General features: G+C 49.0%; 1 protein-coding gene across 1 annotated transcript in view; it reads left to right on the forward strand.

Moving 5' to 3' along the window:
- The window catches only part of LOC111155691 (intersectin 1), a 212,594-nt gene that overhangs the window by 194,486 nt on the left and 2,427 nt on the right, over positions 1-15,681 (forward strand). Inside the window, exons 32-38 of the mRNA XM_022515992.1 lie at positions 1,040-1,223; positions 3,107-3,205; positions 8,185-8,352; positions 12,027-12,239; positions 13,161-13,282; positions 14,496-14,578; positions 14,888-14,971. Of these exons, the coding sequence (XP_022371700.1) occupies positions 1,040-1,223; positions 3,107-3,205; positions 8,185-8,352; positions 12,027-12,239; positions 13,161-13,282; positions 14,496-14,578; positions 14,888-14,971 (953 nt within the window). The remainder of the gene's footprint in view (positions 1-1,039; positions 1,224-3,106; positions 3,206-8,184; positions 8,353-12,026; positions 12,240-13,160; positions 13,283-14,495; positions 14,579-14,887; positions 14,972-15,681) is intronic.

Below are 15,681 nucleotides of genomic sequence, written 5' to 3' on the forward strand. Positions count from 1 at the left end.
CCATCTATCCATCCACGCATCCATCCATCAACTTCCATCCATCCATCCATTCATCCATCCAACCATCTATCCATCCATTCATCCATCCACTCATCCATCCATCCATCCATCCATCTAACATCCCTGGGGAGGCCTCCTGTGTTGTGGTCCTGCCCACAGACCACATTGCTCTCCTTGCATTGTAGAAGCTCAGTGATGTGCCCTGCTAGAGGCCAGTGTCAGGAGTTTATATATAGGAGTGGGAGGGTGGGATGCACAGTCCCGGCTCTCCCGGCACTCCACACTCAGACTGCAGCTGCATCCTGGAACAAACACTTCTCAGTACCTTCAGTGTCTTCTTAGCTTCCAGGAGATGAACTGTTTGGGTTTATTGGTCCATTATCATATAAATAGGCTTCTCTCTTTAGAACTCCATAATCCAGTCAAGTTCAAATTAACCACAGCAAGGAAGCAGCGAATGGCACAGATAGTGCAGACAACCATTTATACCTGGCTTTGGTGAACATAATGGGATTACTTTCCTGTGGCGGTTGACTTACCATCTTAATTATGTTGTTTAGTCTGAAAATGAGCCTCCACGTCCACTGGTAATGGTAGCTTCCCTTGGGTGGCGTTGGCCCACAGCAGACTCGGTGCTGGGGCTGTACTAGCCTGGGACTTACACCACAGATAATCCATAAAGTGAGACATCGATATAGGGATCCGGTCTGAGCTGCAAAATAAATGATTGCCTATTTCTCCATAAGAAAGAAAGAATTATTTTTCATGCTGACTTCATTCAGCAAACATGTCTTTGAGAAGTTGTCATTCCCAAGAACCCACAAACAGCCATCATGCTATAGGAAAATGCCCCCTGTGATACCTCTCTGGAGCACCAGATGTATTTCTTTTCTGTTCCTTGTCTCCACCAGTAGATCCTTTAGTGGCCCTGGGTTTGTGTCCCTCACACACATTCTGTTTCTGTACAACCTAGAAGTGTGCCCCGTCACTGCCAGCTAGCGTGAAGGCAGAGGGCTCACCTCCCGTGTCTCCTGTGCAGAGCGCTGAGGGTCCGCAAGAAGATGTCAGGGGAGAAGATGCCCGTGAAGATGATTGGCGACATCCTGACCGCCCAGCTGCCGCACATGCAGCCTTACATCCGGTTCTGCAGCTGTCAGCTCAACGGGGCTGCCCTGATCCAGCAGAAGACGGACGAGGCCCCGGACTTCAAGGAGTTTGTCAAAGTAAGGAGTCCGGGCTCAGCCAAGCCCCTGCCACCCCCCAGGGGCTGACATAGGGCAGCTGGATGTGTGAGGAGCGAATCCAAGCCTGCAGGCCTATTCCTGCTAAAAACAGCCAACAGGACCGAGGTCTTGGCCAAGCACTAGGGGCCCGCCATGAGCTGGCAGGTGGGGCTTTGACCAAAGGGCAGGGCTTGGAGAGGAGGGACCAGCCTGCACCCGGACACTCGGATCTGTGGTCCGGGTGTTAGTGGGGTTATTTGGACACAGGTTTAAACTTTCCGTCTCATCTGTCAGGCCCAGTGGGTCTGGTGGATCTCGGGTGCCCCCATTCCGTTTGGTCTGAGCACCCCCCCATTCTTGGCTGCAGAGGGAGTGGCCAGGAATCCCGAGGGACCCTTTGTTCCTTTCCCAGTTGGTTCTTGCTGTTGGCCTCAAGCTCTAGGAAGTGTGTGGCATGAGTGTGGGACGCCAAGACCTCTGCCTTGAGGGGATCAAGTGGTCTCAAGAGCCATGTGTCCCTCAAGGGACATCTGGGGAGGTGGGCGCCATGCTGCTGGAGGCCCCAGGCCCTCGGACTTGGCCTTGGCCAGGGCGAGTCCGCGAGGGCCCCACTGGTCCACTCAAACAGCCTCTGCGTCTCCCAGAGAAAAAGACACAGGAACAGAATCAAATAATTTCTGCTCAGCATCCGCTACATTTTGGTGACTAGACCAACACTAACGGCAGGCTTCTGTTTATACCTCGTGCATCTGGGAGCAGGCCATTCCCTCCTCCCCAATAATCACATGTTAGATCATCATTGTGAGATCTCGCCTTGACCGCAGGCTTGTTCTTTCCTTTTCCCCTGGTGTTCCTCAACACTAAATGCTTTGATTTGCTAGCCAATGAATGGGGGCATCCTAAAGTCATTTGAAGGGGAGAAATATTGGTAAAAAGTAGGTCCAGGGTGGTCCAGAGACTGCACTGCGGATGCTGGGCTACCTGGGGTTTCAACCAAGGGCCGGTCCTCCCTGAGGCACAAGGCAGGATGAATTCATCCCTGGATGCACTTGAACTCGAAGGAAATGCTGACACCAACCAGGGCAGGGGGCTTATTTCCTCTCCCTCATCACCTCTCCTCACCTCATCCCTGTGGGGTGGGGTGGGGGGCGTTTGACATGCCTTTGCCATGTATGAGGTGTCCCTGGAATGATGCTCTCCACGCTGGAGCAAGTTCGGGCACTGACATGTCCCGGGACCTGGGACCTCGATCATGGAAGCTGCCCGTTTCTAAGGCATTAAACCTGGACAGCGCCTTTGAGAGCTGGGTCACCACATAATCCCTGTGACTTACGGATGGGATCATCTTTGGGCACAGAAGGACTCTTTCCTCCGGTCAAGTTGACAAAAGGGACAGATGGTCTAGCGTGGGGACAACCCGCAAGACTTGAGGTTGTAGTCCTTTCCCCACGCTCCTGTCTCAGCGCCTCCGTCCCCGCCTGCCTGGGGCTCCCACTGGCAGGTGCGGGCCCCGTCTGAACGGGATGACGAGATTCAGCCCTTCTGGCCTCGCTGGGACGTAAGGGGAGTTTTTATTCCAACTCTACAGCCTCATGTCTCTTCTTACGCTTGTGATTATTAAGAAGGTCTGGCAGATATCCAGAAGAAATATTCTCTGTAGAGCCAGAAGCTCATCTCTGGAAAGGAGGGACTGTGTGTCCCAGGGAGGGCGTGGGTCTCCAATCTCCATCATCCTGGACCGGGAAGAGAGCTCAGGCCCTTCCAACGCCAGACTCCTCCGTTCTCGTCCACAGAAATGAGACAGTGTGATGGGCCGGGAGTGGATGTCCCTGACTGGATTTGGCAGAGTTCTCAAACACATTTAAACAACTCTCTCATTTCAGAGGCTGGCAATGGACCCTCGATGTAAAGGGATGCCACTCTCTAGTTTCATACTGAAGCCTATGCAACGGGTAACAAGATACCCACTGATCATTAAAAATGTAAGTATCCCTCTTGGCTTTTCAAGCAGAGAAATGTTCTCTCAGTATTTCAGGGATCCGGGGTCATGGGCAAGATCACCCCCAGCCAACGCTCCTGGTATTTGTTGTGTAGAATCCTACACCGAGGGGATGTGGAAGCATCTGCTTGGTAACTCAGAAAGAAAAAGCTGTTTATTGTGAAAAGAGCTAATAATATACAGTCTTCAGCTGTGTGACCAAGCTGCTCTTACCTCCTAAGCTGGAAAATGGAAGCTCGGGTCTTTGGATCTTTTCTTATTTGAGGTATAATGCCTTCATGCCTCACTTTCCTCAGCAAGAAGGAGAAAGAAATGTCATGCCTACCACCCATCTTCAGAAAGCCATTGTGGAGCCAATACCAAAAGATTAAAAAAAAAAAAGGGGTTTCTGTGTTTCTATTTGTAATATGAGTGAGCAGACCCAAACATCGTCTGAGCCTAGGAATATATAACCACAAGGGCGCTAGCTCCTGGAGAGAGGTTTTATTATTTTTTTTATTTTTATCTTTTTAAGAATTATTTATTTACTTATTTGACAGAGAGAGAGAGAGAGAGAGCGCACAAGCAGGTAGAGTAGCAGGCAGAGAGAGAGGGAGAAACAGGCTCCCTGCTGAGCTCCAACGTGGAGCTTGATCCCAGGACCTGGGATCATGACTTCAGCTGAAGATAGTCACCCAACCTACTGAGCCACCCAGGTGCCCCAGTGGAGAGAGGGTTCAGGTCTGGTTTCCTTTAGTGGAGACTTTAGAAACCCAGGTCTGGGCACTGGTGTGCTCATTGCTGCTGGGGTGTTACTGCCTTTTGGGTCTCTCAGTGGCAGAGTCAGGAAATATGTGTATGTATATTAAATTTATACACACATACTTACGTCTGTGTAAGTATACACACCTACATTTATATTTCCAGATCAATCCATGCAGATAATAATGCATATTAAAACCCATGCGGGGGCTGCCTGGGTGGCTCAGTGGGTTAAGCCTCTGCCTTCAGCTCAGGTCCTGATCTCAGGGTTCTGGGATCGAGTCCCACATCAGGCTCTCTGCTAGGCCGGGAGCCTGCTCCCTCCTCTCTCTCTCTCTCTGCTTGTGATCTCTCTCTCTGTCAAATAAATAAAATCTTTAAAAAAAAACAAAAAACAAAAAAACCCCCATGCGTTCACACTGATCTTCCTGTTCTAATCTCATACTACGGAGTTGATTCCAGACTCTTCCTTTCTTTACTTACAACTCCTTTTCTGAGAAACCTGCCTCTCATTATCCTCAATACTTTACTGATTTGCTCAGACCCTTGATAGTAACCCGTCTCCTGCTACATAAGCCATCTCCTCTGTTCAACCCCAGATTGGCACCACAAAGTACACTGTGGCCACCTTGGCTGGATTAAATAATTCATTTTGAATCAGGCTTTCAAGCTACCGCTTCCTCTCTTCCAACCTGACAGTTACTATTTAATTGGCTCAATGCTTTTCTTTTTTTCCCCCCTCAGTATTTAATTGTACATTGGAGCTGGAAATGAGCTTTAAAAATAGTTGTTCTGGATCTAACCAATAGGGTGGGGGGCAAAAAGAAGGAAAGAATTGAGAGTCATAAATATTAAAAAGGAAAAAAACAAATTATTATTATTTGCAGAAACACGATTGCTGCCCTTTAGAGGACCTGAAAATGAACTGAAAAATAGTGGAACCAAGAAGAGAATTCTTAAAAGGTGGCCAGTTATAAGATACATGTGAAAAACTACAGAAGTACTAAGATGAAATATTGTTTATGATGTAGAGGTGGAGAAATTCTTAGCATGGCAGTGAGAACAGAGACTTAGAAGATTAGACTTGAAGCAACTAAAAAAATATTTTATCCTGGAAACAACTTAGATATTAAGTAGAGCAAATAAATTGTGGTAGATCTGTACTCTGAAAAAATATTTTTAAAAGATTTTATTTATTTATTTGACAGAGAGAGAGAGAGATCACAAGTAGGCAGATAGGCAGGCAGAGATGGGTGAAGCAGGCCTCCTGCTGAGCGGAGAGCCTGATGCGGGGCTCAATCCCAGGACCCTGAGATCATGACCTGAGCCCAAGGCAGAGGCCCAACCCACTGAGCCACCCAGGTGCCCCTGAAAATATTTTTAAAAACAGATTTCAGGGGCGCCCAGATGGCTCAGTTGGTTAAGTGTCTGCCTTCGGCTCAGGTCATGATCCCAGGATCCTGGGATCAAGCCCCATGTCAGGCTCCCCCCTCAGCACGGAGCCTGCTTCTCCCTCTCCCTCTGCTGCTCCCCCTCCTTGTACTCTCTCTTTCTCTGTCAAATAAATAAATAAAATCTTAAAAAAAAAAAAAGACAGACAGATTTCTATGTATTAGCATGGAATGACATCCAGAAAATGCCATTTCAGTTAAAAAAACCCCAAAACCTCCACGAGCAATCTTACAGTGTAGTTCATTCTGTAAAACAGAGGGAAAACTACGTGTGATTATTAAATATATGGAAAGCATCTGAAAGGAGTTCAAGGGATGCCCTTTGTTCTGTTGGCATGGTTACCTCTGGGGAGGATAGTGAAAGGGAACTCTCACATTTGCTCTATGTACTTCTGTACTGTTTGGATCTTGCAGATCAAGAATGTGCCCATAGACTAATTTGCGTAAACACTTTTCTTAAAAATTTCTGTGTGACAAAATATACTGAACAACAATGAAAGGCAAATGATAGATGTAAGCTGGGTAAACACATTTTAGACTGCAGGTAAGTCAGTACTGAAATATACATAGATTACCTATCTTTATCTATGTATCTATCATATATTGGATAAGGGGCTAACATCCAAAATATATAAAGAACTCATACAATAGCAAAAAACCAACAATCTGGTTTAAAAATGGGCAGAGGATCTGACTAGGAATTTTTCTAAAAACACACAGTGCTTAGAGGTACATGAAAAGATGATCTATGTAATTAATCACCAGGGAAATGCAAATCAAAACCACAATGAAGTATCACCTCACACTTGTTAGGATAACTATTATAAAAAAGACTAGATGGGCGCTTGGGTGGCTCAGTTGTTTGAGCATCTGCCTTTGGCTCAGGTCATGGTCCCAGGGTCCTGGAATCGAGCCCAGCATCAGGCTCCGTGTTCAGTGGGGAACTGGCTTCTCCAATAATTTCTTAAAATAAATAAATGAAATCTATAAATGAATGGAAAAAAAAAAAGACTAGAAATAACAAACATTGATAAGGACACAGAAAAAGGATTCCTTGTCCACTGTTGGTAGGAATAGAAATTGGTGCAGCCAGTATGGAATACAGATTCTTAAAGAATCTACCATTCCTCTTCTTGGTATTTACCTGAAGAAAATAAGAACACTAATTCAAAAAGATACATGCACCCCCATGTTCCTTGCAGGATTATTTACAATAGACAAGACATGGAAAAACCTGACTGTCCACTGATGGATAGAAATATGATATATATATATCACAGTTTTCATTATATATATATATCAATCACAATATTCCATAATGTATTATATACATATAACATATGTGATATATATATATATATATATATATATATACACACATATATATATGTTTCAGACATAAAAAATAAACAGTGAAATCTTGCCATTTGTGTCAACATGGACAGACCTTGACGGCATCATGCTAAGTGATAGACTCAGACACTGAAATACAAATACCATATGATCTTTCTTATATTCGGCATCTTAAAAACAATTAATTAAAGAAAACCCCCAAGCTCATAGATAGAGACAACCGTTTAGTGGTTGCCAGAAGCAGGGGTAGGGGGTGGCGTACATGGGTGAACTATTTTTTTTTTTTTTGTTCTTAGTTTAAATAAATTGGAAGAAAAAAACAAAAGCAATACCAAACCCAAACCAAAACAAATGAATTTGCACAAGCCAGCTGTGTGTGCTCCCAGTCTAGAGCTGTAGTCCTTAGACTTGGCTGCCCATTAGAATCATCTGGAGAGCTCTAGAAAATTCCTAGGCCGGAGTCCCACCCCCAGGGATGTGGTTGGGGATGAGGCATCAGGACTTTCCAGAGGGATCCTAGCTACAACCAGGGCTGGGGGGCAGTGGGAGTTGTTGTTGCTGATTGGTGGAGGCAGGACCAGAACGAGCATTTTTCTCAATTTAGGTGCTTCCCTAGGACTTTAAACCAAAGGGTACCTTTGAGGTGAGATATTATTCAAGGTTAGCTCCATTTGAATTATTTGTGTGTGCTCAAGGCCTAGGCAGGTACACCTTCCACATCCCCTGGTGCATTCCCAAACTGGCTCACAACCTTTCTGCGTGGCTGCTTTTAATGTCCTCGGAGTCCTTCGAGAATCTGATGGTCATGGCTTTCATTCACTGAGCACCTTCTAAGGCCAGGGACTTTGCGAAGTCGAATCTATCTTTCTCTGTCAAATCATTTAGTCCTCCAGATAACCTTATAAAGGAAGGGCTATGGGGCATCCCCCCTTTTCATATAAGGAAATTGAGGCTCAGAACATTTAGGGGACTGGCCCACGCGTGGCTGGTCACTGGCAGAGCCCAGACGTTAGTGCAGGAGGTGTAGCCGCTGGCTGGGCGTGTTCTACACAGAAAACCGCACCTGTGCTCAGATGCACACCTGTGTGCATGGTTCTGGAGGTGTGCAGATGCCTGCAGCTCCAGCGGACCTAGGAAAAGAGCCATTTTCTAGGGGAAAATCCCTGAGGGCGCATTGTAACCCCGGCTGCAGCCACTGCCATCCTCAAACCCCGAATCTAAATAATGTGGCATTCCCCTGCTTCCCCCGGGGACCCTGCCAACAACCGGGGGGCTGTCTTGCTCCTGTCCTGGCTACAGCTGGGCGCCCAGAGAGGCAGCTCCCCAGGTGGACACCCATCCGGAAAGGTGGGTGCCGCGCCCTGCCTCTGCTGGGCCCACCTGCACCGCCTGAGGCCGCTGTTTGTGTCCTCCGTAGATCCTGGAAAACACCCCCGAAAACCATCCTGACCACAGCCACTTGAAGCACGCCCTGGAGAAAGCGGAAGAGCTGTGCTCGCAGGTGAACGAAGGGGTGCGGGAGAAGGAGAACTCGGACCGGCTGGAGTGGATCCAAGCTCATGTGCAGTGTGAAGGCCTGTCTGAGGTAGCCCCCGCCCCCCCCCCCCCACCCCCGCCCAGCCCCCGCCGCCCGCCCGGACGAGGAGGGCTGGCAGGATCGGGCGCTGTCCCCCCCCGGCCCCCCCGCGCGCCCCTTCCCCCCCCCCCACCCTTATCCGTCCTCCACCTGTCCACTGACTTCTTTATTTCCGTTTTCGTTTCTGTTTTCCGAAGTTCCGTTCCTGTGTCTTGCTCTTGCACAGGTGGCCCCGCTTTTCATCCATTTGCTAACACACTTTCAACACATCCCCCCATATTCCCAATCAGGTCGTTCCAATTACCCACAGCTCCGGAGACGCTCCTCTGTCACTGCGCACGCGCGCTTTTCTGTCCGCGCGGGAGGGCCGCGTTCCTTGGAGCTGTATCCGCGGGACCTCTGCGGTCTGGCGTTGCCTTCCTCCCGAGAGGGCTGCTACCAGCGCTGCGACCCCAAATTAAATGTAGAGGGGTTTGGGGGTCACACTGCTGTGTGGATGATCTTTGTGGACTTGGGCGAGGGCTGCCTTGTGGTTGCAAATTCTCAGGGTTTTTGTTTTGTTTTGTTTTTCATTCCGCTTAGTCCAAGGTCAGAAACAAGCAAGTCTCCTCGCCCCTTCCTTCTGTGCTTGAGTTTACTTGTTACTCTTCCTCCGGGAGTGAGTTTTTTGTGGCCGTCTCCCGTTAGATCCCTCCGCTCACGTGGGCCCTCCATACATCGCTGGGCTCCCGCACTCTCCCTGACCTTTGAAGTGGAAGCTCAAGGTCACCAGATTCGAGATCGATTCTCAGGGCTGAAGCCAGCGTTGGGGTTTGCTTATCTTCTGGGGTACACATTTTCATTCTGTTTTGGGCCTCCACACATTGACTTTTTATATCTTTTTTTTTTTTTTTATCAATTTGCTTGCATTTAAAAAGTGCATTTTTATCTTTTACTCAGTTCTGAAAGTTTTCACTGGATGTGACAGAGCATGTAGTCCCCCTTACTGCCAGAAACAGAAGTGTCTCTTCTTGTATTTAATTCTTTTCTTGTCACTTACGCTTCCTTCAGTTTCATTGGTTCTCTCTGTTTTCCCTCTCTGCCACCGCATGGTGCAAACACATACACACGCACATGCACGCACCATTCACCAGGATTTACTAAAATGCCCAGGCAGAATGTGTCCCCCTCGTCCCCTCTCCCCGTGGCTTCTTCCTTCTCCCAGTACTTTGAAGGCAGTCACTCGCAGAGGAAGTCACCACGGGCTCCTCACCTGCCCCACCAGCGTTAGGTGCGCGATAAACAGAGCTGTGGGAACAGCCTCGTGGAAATGCATTCTGGAATTCTGTGTTGATACCCAATCCAGGGGCATTCACTGGTCGGTTGGCTCACTTGTGCTTTCCTCCATTGGTCCATCCAATGAACCTTTCTGGAACACCTGCTGGAGGGCCATGGCTCAGTACTAAACACCCAGGACAATGAGAATCAGTAAGATGTGACCTCTGCCTTCCCCCCATTCTCCAGTTTTGGAGGAGGTGGGGGAGGGGAGCTAACCCAGGTTTACCAAAAAATAGGATTGGGAAGGCAGAACAAGGGTGCTGTGGGAACAAAGGGTGGGGAGGAAGGGACAGTCACCAGGGCACGGTGGGGATTCAGGGAAGCATCGGGGACGGAGACACATGGCTGTGTGTTGAAGGATGAAGATATCTGTCCAGGAAGGGATCGAAGGGGCGGGCCTCCCAGGGGAGGGCACGTCGGGAGCCGGGCATCTGTAGGGCAATAGATGAGAAGGTGTTATGGCAAGTGGAAGCCAGGGAAGCAAGCACAGAGGAGTGTAACTCGGTCTGCAGGCGGCATACCTCAACAGCTTTCTGAACCGGGCAGCAGGACGTGGCCATGTGCTCTCTGGAAAGGGGTCCTTCCCCGAGTCTCGAAGGTGCCGTCAGGCGGCTTCTGTCTCCTGGCCCAGATCCGGACTTGTCCCCGTGATTAAGTTTCGAATACACACTATCTTGGGCATTATTGGCCTCAGATGGAGAAACGTCAAGGCCGTTCCTCATTCACTTATATGCAGTGTTAGCCTGGCCCCGTGGCAGCCCCGGTCTTGGAGGAGGATGAACGAACGACGTCCCTTTCGTGTGACTGGGCTGCCTTCTCTGGATCTGTCCCCACATGGCTTGAACTCTCCTTTGGCCAGCAAAAGGGACCTCCAGACACCTGTTCAGAGTGCCAAAGGGGAAAGGACACCGTCTGAAGGCTCCCATGGGGGTGTCACCTTCAGTCTTCTGGGCTCTCTCAGAGACCCTCCTCCCTCCTTGGGCCCAAGAGTGGAGTGGGGCGGCCACTCTTCCTTATGTCTATAGGTCTCTAGTCACAGAGGTGCTGCTGATTTTTTGCCCCATGATGGAGGGGGATTGGGAGCCACCAGCATCTCTTGGGGGGACACATGGTGTGAACCCTGTCTCCACTGCACAAATACCCTCCTTGGGAAGGTCTACAGGGTTCGTAGCTCTGGGGAGTATGGGCATTGAAGGCTGCTGGGGGAGCATCCCCCTGGGACCCGCGTGTGGGCAGGGGGGGCTGTTGGGGTCTGACACTTGCTGGGATCATATCACTGCCTGGGACAGCTGTGGCCTTTCCCTCCCTCAGTCTCTCCTCTGGCTACCAAGAAAGGGGGTCTTTATGGGCTCATTTTTCTGCCTCAGGCTCCCTCTGCCCCTTGCAAAACTCCTCACAGGAGATGGTAGAGCCCAGTGGGATGATAGAGCCGGCTTTCCGCAGCCCTTGGAGCCAACACTGAGATTCGGGAAGCAGCAGGAAAAGGGTGTCCCCTTCCCATTTTCAGGATAAGGGAGTAGGTCGAGATTTAATGCACACCGACGCTGTGTCCGCTTTGCTTGGCTTTGAGGCGTCCCTCAGCACCCCCGAGTTTTACAGTCGCCCACGTGCTGGGGCCTGGACTCTAGCCACACCTGGGAAAGTAGGAGGTGTCCTCTAGAATCGTACAGAGCAGTTGCTGCTTTCCAGAAGCTCAGGGACTGTGGGAGCCTGTATGGGGTCGTCCCTGGAGCAGGTTCATGCCCTCCACTGGGACACAGCCCATACTTATCGAGGCGGGAGAGGCCCCAGAACTTTCTTCCTGCTTCCCATTTCCCAATCAGTAAGAGGGAGAGGGGCCCCAATCACCCCAAGACCCTAGTAGATCCCTTGGGAGAAAGCAGTAGGAATTATACTCAAGGCTCATCTGGACCCTTGGAATCCACAGAACTGAGTCTTTGACTCATGTTGACTCCTTGGCTCTGAAAGGCACTGCCTGGGGCACCTGAGTGGCTCAGTGGGTTAAAGCCTCAGCCTTTGGCTCAGGTCATGATCTCAGAGTCCTGGGATCGAGCCCCGCATCGGGCTCTCTGTTCAGCGGGGGGCCTGCTTCCCTCTCTCTCTCTCTCTCTGCTTGACTCTCTGCCTACTTGTGATCTCTCTCTGTCAAATAAATAAATTAAAAAAAAAAAAAAAGGGCACTGCCTGACCTCTTCAAGTCAGTCCTGGACTTGAACCTCAGACACAAGCCAGCTGGGCCCAGCCTCAGATTCTGACAGGGTCCGGGCTTTCAGACTCAGAAAAAACAAAAACTAAAAAAAAAAAAAAAAAAAAAAGGAGGCCTCGCTTCATCGTGTCTTCTTTGGGTTTTGTTTCTCCTTTCTTAGCAACTTGTGTTCAATTCAGTGACCAACTGCTTGGGACCACGCAAGTTTCTGCACAGCGGGAAGCTCTACAAGGCCAAGAGCAACAAGGAGCTGTACGGCTTCCTCTTCAACGACTTCCTCCTGCTGACCCAGATCATAAAACCCCTGGGGTCTTCTGGTTCCGACAAGGTCTTCAGTCCCAAATCTCACCTGCTGTATAAAATGTACAAAACTGTAAGTTCGAGTCCCAATTGCAACATCGGGGCTGCCGCTTGGGGCAGTAGAAAGTTCCCGAAAGGCCTCAGAGTCTTAGCAGGGTTTAGGGGCTGCGGCATGGAGGCGAAGGCAAAGGGGTGAGCCAGGATTTAGGGTGACCGAGGCAATGCAGGTCCAGCACTTACAGAAGAGGAACGATGTTCAACTCGATCGGTGAAATATCTATTAGCTTCCAAGTGGCCACCACCGTGGGTCCCTAGGTGAAGGCACACCCTGGGCTGGCAGGTCTCAAGGTCATTCCCAGCCCCACCTCCAAACCTCTCTGGGTAGCTTGGAACGAACATCTGTGCCCCTCACCCTTTCCAGCAAAAGCCGATCCAAACAGTCAGTGTGTGGAGAATGTCCCTCTGCTGTTTACTAGGTCTGCTCTGATGTACATAGCTGTCTTTCTGTGTCTTTGTGTCACAGGATACCGTTTTCCTAAATTTGTCTGCGTGGGGGTGTTTTTACAGGAGAATTTTCTCTAATGGCAGTTAGCCTGATTATGGGGAAAAGAACAACGTATCTATGGGGATCTTCACTAGCAACTTTGTAAGAAAATCTTTGGAGGGAATTGGCTGGCGGTGAAGTTAGGGAGACTGTTTGCTGATTAGAATTTGCTGGGGCCAAAACAGACCGGTCAGGTCTTCTTCTGAAGGACCTAAAAAACCCCTGCAAAATGGAGGAGGCAAAAATGCCTATGTATGGTTTGTAATACATGAGGTTGATATTAATACAAAATCATTCCAGTAGAGTTGACTGGAACACGCGCACACGCATGCACGCACACACAACACTGTTTAATTTACTGGAACGCGTGCACGTAAGCTCACATGCGCTCATCGTTCACGGAAACAGAGTCCCGGTCTGGTTGTATAATGCCTGTGTATTGCTTTTCAGCCTATTTTCCTGAATGAGGTTCTAGTGAAATTGCCCACAGACCCTTCTGGAGATGAGCCCATTTTCCACATCTCCCACATTGACCGCGTCTACACCCTCCGAGCCGAAAGCATAAATGAAAGGTAAGACCTGCTACCTCTGAGGTCCTGGGCACCCAGGGCCCCACCGGGGGCAGGATGCACGTAGGACATTTAATTAATCAGCAGGTCCCAACATTTCCTGAGTTGTAGTAACTGCTGTCTGGAGGGGTTGGAGGAAGATCTTAGTACTTGTCTCTAGAGCCTCTCAAAAGTTTAACACGTGGCGTGGATTTTTTAAAAAATAAAACAAATTGAAACTAATTTTGCTTGCGAATTTCTTTAAAAGACATTTTCATCATTCTCTGAGTTCACGTTTCCCAAGGTTTCCCAGCTGCCAGAAGCCAAGAGGAAGGCAATGTGGGGATCAGCCCCGACCTCAGCTGGCTCCCTTGGGCAGATGTTCTGGATCCCAGAGCACAGAGCTATTTTGCTTCAATCGCGTATTCAAGACTCAGCCATAGCGCCAAATGAAATAGATCTTTTCTGAAGGGTGAACTTGACACAAGCCCAACAACATTCCAAAGAACATTTGTGCCAAGCAAGAAAATTGGCCAAAGTTATCGTGCAGATGGGTCTTTGAAAAATGAAGGAGAAAGCGTTATGCCAAAGTGCTTCTCCCAGAGTGTGTTTGCTTTTCCATGTAAAGTGCTTCCCTCTCTGGGAAACGGTTTTGTCCTTCCTTTGGATGGTTTCGTGAGAGAGACTCTTCTGGCCATCTTCGGGTGCGCAAATGTGGGATGCTTTTCTTTTCTTTCTTTTTTTTTTTTTTAAGATTTTATTTATTTATTTGATAGAGATCACAAGTAGGCAGAGAAGCAGGCAGAGAGAGAGGACGAAGCAGGCTCCCTGCTGAGCAGAGAGCCAGATGCAGGGCTCGATCCCAGGACTCTGGGACAATGACCTGAGCCGAAAGCAGAGGCTTTAACCCACTGAGCCACCCAGGCGCCCCGGGGATGCTTTTCAATAAGGGAGGGGGAGGTGCATGCCAACATCTCCGGGACAGCACCTCTCTTCCCAGGACACCAAGGCCAAGGCAGGTCTCGAGTACATCAATAAAAATGTTACTTATCCCTTCCTCATTAAGGTAGGAATAATTATTAGCACCGTTTGACACAAAACTGGACTTTCTTTTCCATCCTTTGTCCTTAAGCGCAAAGGAACAAAGCAGATAGGATCCTGGAGATTCAGTTCGAACAGCCCCGGAAGCTTTTTCCTGAGTTCTGTTTGGCACCTTTCTGTCTTTTTTCTTCCCAAGGACGGCCTGGGTGCAGAAAATCAAAGCTGCTTCAGAACTCTATATAGAGACTGAGAAAAAGAAACGGGAGAAGGCGTACCTGGGTATGCATCGTTCAGCGGTAGGGCCCGCGTGTCCTGCCAAGCTGGGGCACTGAAGGTTGGGCCCAGGGAGTCCTCTGAGCTGGAAAGATGGGCCCGGAGCAGGGACGGGGGTGGCCTGAGAAGGGATGGAAGTCGGGGAGAGGGAGGGTGGGGTGCAGGATGGGGGCGGAGCGTAAATTCCAAGAGCCAGGAAGCCGGCCTGTAAGGGGAAGATGGGGGGAGGCAGCTACATGAAACCGATCTGGCGCAAACGGGGTGGGAAGCGTGTCCCCGCGAAGCCGTCTTACCTCCTTCTTCCTGCCGTCACAGTCCGCTCCCAAAGGGCAACAGGTATCGGAAGGTTGATGGTGAATGTTGTTGAAGGCATTGAGCTGAAGCCCTGTCGGTCACACGGTAAGGACCCCGAAGTCCCTCCAGCACAGGGTGGTGGCGGAAGCCTTTCCTGTAAGCCCCCCAGCCAGCGTGGCGTCAACCGAGCTGTTTCCATAACCCTAAATTTCTTTCTGGAACTGGTCTTTCTAACATTTGTTGAAAACCTAGGGTGGTTTTCCTTTTTTTTTCTTAATTTAATCCTTCCCACCGTTCTGCTTTTCAGAGAGATCTGAGCGGTTGCCATTTCACCATGGGTCTGACGCAACCTAAGCTTCTAGCAAGGAGACTGGAAAGGCCTAGATTTAAAGTCCGTTAATCTAATGATTTAAGTGTTATAAATATTTAAGTATCATGGTTTAAGTGTGACGCTGAGTGGTGGGAGTTTTCGCCCAGATTTTTAAAAAAAATTAAAAAATTTTAAAAATTAAAAAAAATGATTAAAAAAATCTTTTTAAAGATTTTTAAAATTTTTTTAAAAATTAAAAAAAATTTTTTTCAAATTAAAAAAAGATATTTATTTATTTGAGAGAGAGAGAGTGAGAGAGTGAGTGGGGCGGGGGAGGCAGAGGGAGAAGCAGACAGACACCCCACTGAGCGAGGAGCCCGACACGGGGCTTGATCCCAGGACCTGGGGATCATGACCTGAGCTGAAGGCAGATGCTTTACCGACTGAGCCTCCCAGGTGGCCTCAGATTCTCCATTTTATGTCATTTATCACATGTGGCAATGGG

The sequence above is a fragment of the Enhydra lutris genome, unplaced genomic scaffold (genome assembly GCF_002288905.1).
Source record: "Enhydra lutris kenyoni isolate GAN:26980312 unplaced genomic scaffold, ASM228890v2 scaffoldscaffold43, whole genome shotgun sequence".
In the NCBI taxonomy this organism is placed as follows: Eukaryota; Metazoa; Chordata; class Mammalia; order Carnivora; family Mustelidae; genus Enhydra; species Enhydra lutris.